Here is a 10,153-nt window from a genome sequence, read left to right on the forward strand (position 1 = left end):
AAGGAGATTTGGAAAATATGGTGTTTTCGTTGCTTCCTTTAGACTCAGAGACTGCAATTCTCCGTGACTGCAGGTGGGCCTATGTCACCTGTGTCTTCCATCAGCGGTTGCAGTGAGGAGCTAATACAAAATGTATCAACATTTTGCTACTTCAAATGCAGCTGACTTGTTAGGGCCTCAGTGTTTCAGCTCTGAAGTTACCATTTTTTCAGGGAATAGTCCAGGTTGCAAAATACATATTAGAAAATCTCTACAGGCTAACGCTACACTGTGGCCTGTACTCATATGTATACATATGTAAAGATGAATTTTCATTAAACTTTGCTGAGCATCTTGAAATTTGAACAAAGTAGGCCATGTAGAGCATATTTAAATTTAAAGAAAACTATCCCTTAACTATTTTCTTAATTTTCATGTCTTACATTCAAAAAAAGATTTGTGGTAATTCAGTTTGATTCTCCATAGCATAATTCTTGCAATCTCCACTGGTTTTGTTGTTATCGTTGTTTCAGCACTGAGGATTGAACTCGGGCTTTGTGCTCTATCACTTGAGTCATGCTACCAGCCCCTTCTTACTTACATTATTTTCAAGTTAGGGTCTTGCTTTATGCCCAAGCCAGCTTGCACTTCCCCATGTTGCTTGGAATGTCAAGCACATGCCACTATACGAAGCAAATAAAATTCTCTCCAACTTTTCTTTTGTCCAGGCTGGTCTCAGACTTTGGACCCCTGATCTCTACTTCACGTAGCTCAGGCTGCAAACTGGTGCCACCACATCCAGTGGGGCTCCCAGATAACAGACACTCATAGGCCAGGCCTCTGCCCTTGGAATGGGTGAATGGGTCCCAGCTCTGTGGCATGTATGTTAACATTGTTTCAACCATTGATAGAAAAAGGCCGAAGGTGTAGTTCCATGGTAGCACCCTTGTCTAGCATGTACAATGGCTTGGATTCAGTCCCAAGTCTAACACAATGGGGAAACCTCCCCCCACCTGTTAAGGCACCATCCATAGATAAATAGTGCCCATACTGAAGGGTGTATCTATATTTACACCAGCAGGTGCAGATTGTACAGACAGATGCTACTGGCTATTAAGTTTAATGCAACATCTTGATCCACAGATAAGCTGCTGGTGACTCCTGTATTAGTTTTCCAGGACAAGCTGGAGGGGAAGAGGGGGGGAGAGGTACAGGGAGAGGGAGAGGAAGAAGGAGAGGAGAGAAAGAAAAAAGGAAGAAAAGTTTACCACTTTGAGGGCATTGCCAGCCTGAGCATGACAATTTACACAAAAGGCCACTGAATGTCCTGTCCATTATCCCAGCATGGAGAGGCCTGTCCTGGACAGTGTGGTAACAACCCACTGATCTAGGTAGTCAGAAACTTGATTCAGCTTGTCCTCATACTGTGTTCAGAACCCTACACTTTCACCAAAAAGCAACCAACTCCATGATGAGTTGTGCTGATAGCACTGCATGCCAAGGACAGCCAGCAGAGGGTGGCAGAGGACCAACTGAGTTGATTTACCCAGGAAGCCCTACAAATAGGGTTCTTGTTCATCTTTAGACAGAAATATCAACAACCGACAGAGACCACAGTTCTTTTTCAATTCTCAATTTGGACTCCTTTGTGTTAGTGGCATGAGTGCTATACCTAGTCCAGTAATGAGTCAAGGTCGTGATACTGTGTAGAATGAAATAATCACATTGTTTAACTTAATCTCAGCTGGTCATCTCCTGTTCCCATGGGCATCCGTAAAGGGGTGTAAAACTGGCTTAGTAGGCTGCATTTGTCCGTAGAATGGGAAAGTGTGAATAACTGGATCCCAGGGAAGCAGAGGCCATGAGATGTCATCTGTCAAAAGCTTGGAATTACCACAATGGACAATGGAGGCAGAGCAACTGTCAAAATATTCTGACTTACGTTCAACTATGATGTATTTTGTCCTGGTGCTTATAAAAGAGAAATTGCTGGGAAGTCAACTAAATTCTTACTATATCTATAGAAACACACACACACACACACACACACACACACACACACACACACACACACACACCAGAAGTCTAGTGAACAAAAATCCAACTTGAATCATAAAAACAGGATCGTGGTCCCTCAATCAACTTTCAGACTTTATAGACCCAGACTCCTTAAATAAGAAGAAAGTTGGGTTCCCTTCAGGAAGGACTCTAGTGTTCTACCAAAAAAGTATATTTATTCCATCCTTTCTGAAAAGGACCTAAAGCCTGTTACACAGTAACTGGGCATGCAGGAAAAGGAAATGATCAGATCCAGGTTTGCTGGATGGAAGTTCTGAGCTGACTTTTATTCTAGAAGACTCAAAATGTCACTATGGCCTTTCAGTCAGACCAGGTGCTGAGAAAGATCAGGTGATCGGTGGGCTTTGGGTTCCTTTCTGACTTTTCAAAAAGTCTTCATGTCCCTGAACCCATCCAGTGTCATTTCTTCAGTTCTTGAAATATGCAGCATCAGAATCTTCAGACTGAGCGGCTAACAGAGATCCCACATGGGTCTCTTACCCTGTTCAGGGAGCTCTGTTAGTGAAAAGACCAAATGAAAGCCATTAGGGCTGCCTTCACCTGAAAAAACAGTAAAAGCATTCTTGGTTTGTGGGGAGTAGGGATTGGGGTTCGTGCTCTCCCTTTGGCCAGACTCTCCCGTTTGGCTGGCTACTGGCTCCCAGCAGAGCCTGAGCACCTGACCACGGTTGACCAAAACCAGTGCCAGACCTGAGCTTTCCATCATGGTGGGGTTTTGTGATGGAGTCACGGGCACTTCTGAAGACTGGAAAATGAGTCCTGAAATCATTCTGGGAAAGACTTAAACCTAAACTAGCTGGTTAGTTAATATAACATACAAACTACATTTCACTAAAATAAAAGTTGAACAGAAATCCCGGTGCAGTAATTCCAGCACTGGGAGGCTGAGGCAAAATGAACTTAGGCTCATCTACATAGTTTGAGGACAGCTTGGGCTACATAAGCAAGGCCCTCCATTAAAACAAACAAACAAACAAACATGGGCTGGGAGTTTGGCCTAGTGGTAGAGTGCTTGCCTAGCATGCACCAAGACCCGGGTTCAATTCCTTGGTACCACATACATAGAAAAAAGCCAGAAGTGGTGCTGAAGTTCAAGTGGTAGAGCTCTGGCCTTGAGAAAGTCCAAGGACAGTGCTCAGGCCCTGAGCTCAAGCCCAGGACTGGCAAAAAAAAAAAAAAAACCAAACACATGAGTGGCATAAATTCAATTCTAAGACAAATTAATTTCTTGAATTCAATTCATATAATTATTTTGAAGAGACTGAAAATGATAGCACACCCTTTTCTGCTTCTAGATCATTAGAAATTGCAAGAAGAGGGCATTACACAATCAAACCTGCTGACTATTGTCAGATTCTGCCTGGCATCTGCATTGCACTCAAATGACACTGTCACTTAGAAGGGTTCAAGTGAAACAATGTACAAGCTCTCAGGTCATAACTGTATAAAGCAGATGAGAGCGTTGCTACGCCTTGTCCCTGACTCAGAATGGAATGTCTATTCCTGTCCTTAAAACCCAACACGTTCTCAGTTTTCTAGCCAGTGGCCACAAGGAACCAATAATAGTGACTGACCCAGGAGAGGAAGAGTAGATTGGCATAGGACTCAAAGGGGGGTGTTATAGGGGTATCTCATGGGTCCCTACAATAAGATATACAGTTTGTAGACAATTAGATGTGCAGGTTGTTTTCAAGTGGCCATAGATAGCATCATAGTAATAACTTACAACCACATTTAACATTTGCATTGTGGCATGTTGACAAAAATCAAGACCAAATGCCTGTTTGCGGTTTTGCCCCCCTGGCTTTGCTCATCACTAGCTGTCTGACCCTGGATGATCTTCTGTCCAGTGGAAATAACAAGACCTCAGGAAAGTAAAATAGGCTCAAATGGCCTGCTGAGAACCAGCAGGAGTTGGGAGAGCTTACAATGGCAAAGGAGGATAAACATGGTAGCTGTAGTTTATTTGTGTGAACGAAAATAGAGCAGTGGAAGCTGTTCAATTGTTTTAAGACAGGGGGTGGGGTGGGGACGGTGACAGAGGGGTGAGACTGATTTGGACACACTGTGTACACCTGTGGAAATGTTACAGTGACAACTAATCTATGCTAACAAAATAAAGTCAATTCAATACAACAACTGAGTTCCAGGTGGAGCATGGTACAATTAGGTGAACTGCATGGAGAGACAGCTCAAGTGGAGCTGCTGCCATTATTGAATTGTTCCCCAATCACTGCTGCATGGGTGCATGAGTGGCACATTGTGTGGAATTTGAATGGTGTCGGTGAGGTCCTTCCCCAGGGGTGTGGGAACCAATGGTCTGGATGGAGCCTCTGTGCTCACCAATGTTCTCTTAACTGTTCCCCCCAAACTTTATCTGAAACTTTCTTCCAGTCCAACCAAACGCTACAGTCCTTTGCCTCCTCCTGAGAAGTTGGTTCTCTTCCTAGAGAGATGTTAAGTGTCCCTCTTCTAAATCCCACTGTTTGTTCCCATAAGAACACATCTGTCCACCATGAACTTGAGTTTGGCCACAGTTGTTGGGCCATGATTGAAGAGTTTGACAATGGGAATGAAACGTGACTGAGTCTCAGCCTACCAAGTCCTTCCCTGAGATTTCTCACACCCACAGGTACATTTCAAGACTACTCTGCCACCAGTAGAGCAGCTCATGATCCATGCAGTGCTGGCCTCTCTTGCTCACACCTCATTTACTGACTGTACCAAACATCTGAGATATATATATATACATATATATACATCTATAATAATATCTTTTCCACAAATAGAGCTTAAAATTTCATCATGAACTCAACTGTTCTGCATTGCTTATTTGCAGTTAAAGAAAAAAGTCCAGCCCTAAGTGTGGCGGTGTTATCTTCTGAACACGATGAGTGATAACTAGACATGTTGGGAACTTCAAGTTGGACAAAGTCATGTGGCTAGGAAAAAATAATGGCCAAGATTCTTTTTTTGCCTGTCCTGGGGCTTGAATTCAGGGCCTGAGCACTGTGCTTAGGCTTTCTCAAGGCTAGAGCTCTATCACTTGAGCCACATAGCACCATGTCTGGCTTTTTTCTATATATGTGGTACCAAAGAACCGAACCCAGTCTTTATAGATACTAGGCAAGCACTCTACCACTAGGCCAAACTCTGGCCCCAGTTATCTGGATATAGGACTTTTATCTATAACAGATGATCATCTCTGAGCTGAAGGTGAATAATTTTCAACTGGAATTCCAATATCAAGAATTTCATTTTTAACCACTCCCTCGGAGCCCACGGAATCATCTACCCACACAATAATATTAGGTGGCTGAGTGAGAATAGAAACTCAAAAAACAAAACTCTAAATTTACAGTAACTTCAGTTGCTCATTCTCCAAATTATTTCTGGAAGAGTCAGACCAAGAAGATGGAGAATCTTAGCTTTACCTCTGGGAATCCTCTCTCCCTGACGCTGTAAATATAGGAAAGACATTCAGTGTATCCACGTGTCGATTTCTCTGTGCCAACGCATGCAGTAGAGGTTATGAGCTGTGGGGAATACTTTTAGGAAAATACAGTCTCCGAATTTGGTAGATGTAGTTGTTATTTTACACCCTCCACAGATGTCACTGATGGGGACACCAAAGAGGGTCCTCACAGGCTGAGCAATGCTTCTACCCTGGATTCTGGGTAGCAAAAGACTGGCTCACCCCAGAGAAGCAGGTCAAATGGTATAATACATATAAGGTCCTGATTGCTGGAGTACACACAAAACTTTCCTTAGAGGAGCCGGCTCCTGAGGGGCGTGACTGGGAGGAGCGTGAACAAAGCTCCACGAGTAGGGGTGTTGTCAGAACCCTGACTCTTTGGGCTGCTGTATAAATAGCCAAACGTGCTTTGCACTCAGCTGAGAGGACGGAGAAGCCAGGGATCCTCTCACATCACTATCTGGGATTGCTCTGCAGCTGCGCACTCAGAACAAGGTAAGAGCCTGGTTCTCTGCAGCACTTCACTACCTGCTCCCAATTTTCATCCTACATGAGGCCCTGGGCTTCCTTGAGCCTGGATCCCAGGGTGGGTGGATGGAAGCTGAGTCTCAGGGCCCTGAGGAATGGATCTTCATCTGACTTACCTAGCCTCCTGTCCCACTCTGAATTACTGTAGCCCAGATACTTGTGATTACTTTTTCTATTTTCCATTTTTAGGGATGGGCTAAATCCTGGAGAGTAATTTCCTGGGCCTTCCCTTTGTTCAAACAAAATCTGTCTGTCTGTCTAGTAAATCAGAATACAAATTATATGGTTATTTTTGTTGTAATAGCTTATGCTAAATTAAACCTTATACAGTTCATAGCTTTCTCATTCTTTGATGATTTTTCCCCCAAAGGGAATAACAAAGATGCAAAATAAGATGTGATCAGGAGAGCTGATATAAAGGAAAAAAGCCATGCCCAGTTGTGCATCACATTTGTCACTGCCCTCTAAGGAACCCTGTACAATTTACTGAGCTGCCAGAGCTGTTTTCTGGGGGTAGTATAGGAAGAACTATGTGGCAGGGGTGGGGTGGGCACAGGAGATGATTAAGCAAGTTAAGAACCAAATTATTTACCATAGTTAAGATATGGAACCAACACAGAAGCCCCTCAGTAAATGAATGGATCAAGAAGATGTGGTATTTATACATAATAGAATTCTATGCTGCCATCAGAAAGAATGGCATCACCCATTCGTAAAGAAATGGAAAAAATTCATATTAAGTAAGCCAGACCCAAAGGAACATAGGCTCAATGGTTTCCCTCATTTGTAATAATTAGTACACATCTAGGACTCTCCTAGCAGAGGATCACAATAGCTCAAATGCTATGTACATATGGTCATATAGGATGAGACTAAACAAAATGAACTCTAGGATATGGAAACAAGAGGTTTATCTTTGTGATTTGTTGTTCTCAATGTACTATGTATAGTTATTTCTTTTCTCTTTTTTTCCCCTTATGGGAATCTCATGTGATTACTGTATCTGACTTTGTTACCTGGTATATTGTATATATGTTTATTTGTTTATTTGAAATTGGGAAGGCAAGGGGGAAAACAAGATGATTGGGAGGGGGGGAGGGGAATTGGGCGAAAACATGGGAAGGGGTATCAGTGTTGGAGAAGTAATGCACCCACCACCTGACGAATGTAACATTACCTCAACAATAAAATGAAAAAAGAAACATTTATCTAAGAGGGAAAAAAAAATCAAATGCTGGACCAGTATTAAGTACATGAAAGTCAAGTAGAAAAAGACTTCTTACCTCTCTTTTTTTGTTGTCATGTCTTTATTGGGGTGTAGGACACAGGATGAATAAGGACCCCAACCTCTCTCTTCTTTTTTTCCCCTACCAGTCCAAGGGCTTGAACTCAGGGCCTGGCCTCTGTCCCTGACCCTCTCTGTGCTCAAGGCTAGCATTCTACCAAATGAGCCACAGAGCCACTTGTGGTATTTTCAGAGTCGTTTGTTGAAGATAAGAGTCTCATGGACTTTCCTGCTCCAGTCGGCTTCAAACCTCCATTCTCAGATCTCAGCCTCCTGAGTAGCTAGAATTACAGGCATGAGCTACTGATGCCAGGCCTCTCGCCTCTCTTGAATGTGGTTGTCTTACTTTTTCCCTAATGAATTCAATAATTCGGTTTCTAAGAAGTTTTCTACATGCCCAGTACTGTGCCATATCAGAATACCAGTCAATTAGGCACAATTCTCGCCACCAACCTTATGAACTAATCTAGTTGCAATACACCCCTCCCCACCCTGGTTTGCTATGTTCTGTCAGGTCAGATAACTTCCCCACCTTCTTGCTTCCCCTGGAGCTCTTCCTCTTGAAATGTTCTCTGCCCCTCAGCCACACCCAGCTCAGCATGTCAAACCCTGTGTCTAGTCAACGGCTGAATCACCATTGGTTTTCATGACATTTCATGACTCTTTTTGTGATTTGTGTGTACGTGTGCACATGCATGTGTGCATGCACAGGCATGTGAAGAAGATACCCAGCACTGGAGGTAGAAAGGTTTCATATGTCAGCCAATACTTCTATTTCCAGAGAAGGTTTCTGACTAACTCAAGATCAAACTGAGCCCGGGTACGGTGGCTTACGTCTGTACTGTAATCCTAGCTATTCAGGAGGCTGGAATCTGAAGATCACGGTTCAAAGCCAGCCTGAGCACTAAAGAACATGAGACTTTTATCTTCAATTAATCACTAGAAAAGAGGAAGTGGGGCTGTGGCTCAGAGGGCAGGGTGGTAGCCTTGAGCTAAAATGCTCAGGTACAATGCCCAGGCTCAAGTGTAAAGTGGTAGCTTTGAGCTAAGTTGCTCAAGGACAATGAGCAGGTCCAGAGTTCAAGCCTCACAACCAACTGAAAAAAGAAAAGTCAAAGTGAGGGCAAAGATAGGACAATATAAATGGTCTACACCATTTAAATGCCTTTAAGCAATTTAAGACCACCTTTCTCATTCACCATAATATGCTCAATAGCTAGGCTAGTAGGTGGCCTGGGGTAGGAGCTCAGTGAATGCTTGTTGCATAAACAAAAGCAGATTTGGCTAAGTGAGCAAGGAAAGAATAACTGAATGCATGGAGGATTTCAAGGCTCTGGGTATGGCCAAAGAAAAGATGGAGGCTGGCAGCTTTGAGATCCTCACAGCTCAGATCAAATGGAAATTGTCATGAGAGTCTGATCAGTTAGGGATTCCAGAGCGAGCCAGACACTCATCTCCTAACACAGGTTAGTTTGGTTTGAGGTCGGAAGGATGCCAGCCTGGCACATTGATGCTGTCTGCCTGACTCCTCTTCCTTTTGTCAAACAGGTGCCACCCAGCCAAGCCATGAGGGTCCACGGCCTCACTCTGCTCTCTGTCCTCTTCCTGGCTGCTCAGGTGCTCTCAGAAAAAGGCAGACATGGAGCAAAGAAGACCCAGCATGGCATGTCCGATAGCGGTCCATCAGTCCCTCTGGAAAAGGCCCAGAATACGCAGAGAAGCAAGACAGGCAAGTCTATGACCAACGGCAAATTTGTCACCAAAGACCAATCCACGTGCAGATGGGCCATATCTGAGCAGGAGGGCGGTGTCGCCCTGAAGGTCGAATGTACTAGAGCAGACCAGGAATTGTCTTGTGTCTTTGCTGGCAACCCCACTGAGTGCCTGAAGCACAACAAGGAGAAAGTCTATTGGAAACAAATTTCTCGAACCCTGCGCAAAGAGAAAAATCTCTGTAATAACTCCAAGAGCGTCCTGAAGACCAGATTATGCAAAAAGAAGTTTCCAGAAGCAAATCTCAAGCTAATCTCCCCTATGCTGCTTGATAACATGAAGACCAAGAAAGAGGAAGGAGAGCTCTCCCCTGGGGAAGCAGACAAGGTCAGAGAGGTCACCTCTAACCCTGCGGTGACCCTGACCTCCAAAGATCCTGAATGTGTGGATGACCCGGATGTGGCAAACCAGAGGAAGGTTGCCATGGAGTTCTGTGGGGAGTCCTGGAGCTCCATCTGCTCCTTCTTCCTCTCTGTCTTCCAGGCCACATCCTGCTAATGAGGCCAGAGAACAAGCCTGTGAAGTCACCTGCTCCTCCGGCTTGTTGTAAAGCCCCTCACGTTCCCCATGTGATTTACACTTCGGGGCTCCAGTGGGGCAGTGAAATATTTAAACAATTTTATAGTTTTTTTATGGCATGCAATTTACTTTCTATACAAGTCCTTAGACCTATTTCCCTCCATGCATTTTTCCATGGCCCACAGAACTGTGAGCCTATGAGCAGTTGAGACTTGTCTTCCAGCAGAACAAACCAGAGTCATGATTTCAGAGCAAGACAATTTTTTTTCCTGCCAAATCAATGAGGGTAATAAAACTCTGGGTGTGCTCAGAACTATGTTAAGCCATTGCTTATTTTCTCTACCTCTCTGAGTTCCACAAGAGTTCATGGCTCATCAGAGAGGCGCCCCCCCCCCACCCCGTCCAGGAGTAGAGGAAGTATCTAAGAGTGATTCCCAATTCTACTTTCCCAAGCTGTTCCTTAGTAAAACCTACTCTTGATTCTCTCTCCACAGTTTCCTCATTTCCAAATGGTG

The 10,153-nt window shown here is 44.0% G+C and overlaps 1 protein-coding gene across 1 annotated transcript; it reads left to right on the top strand.

Moving 5' to 3' along the window:
- Nucleotides 1–5,968: 5,968 nt before the first annotated feature.
- Nucleotides 5,969–9,951, top strand: Fgfbp1 (fibroblast growth factor binding protein 1). The gene is made up of 2 exons (XM_090344098.1): nt 5,969–6,028; nt 8,895–9,951. The coding sequence occupies exon 2, from the start codon at nt 8,913–8,915 to the stop codon at nt 9,615–9,617; it is 705 nt and encodes a 234-aa protein (XP_090200224.1). The 5' UTR covers nt 5,969–6,028; nt 8,895–8,912; the 3' UTR covers nt 9,618–9,951.
- The last annotated feature ends 202 nt before the right edge of the window (nt 9,952–10,153 follow it).

Source organism: Megascapheus bottae, chromosome 13 (assembly GCF_031878675.1).
Source record: "Megascapheus bottae isolate mThoBot1 chromosome 13, mThoBot2.hap1, whole genome shotgun sequence".
Classification (NCBI taxonomy): Eukaryota; Metazoa; Chordata; class Mammalia; order Rodentia; family Geomyidae; genus Megascapheus; species Megascapheus bottae.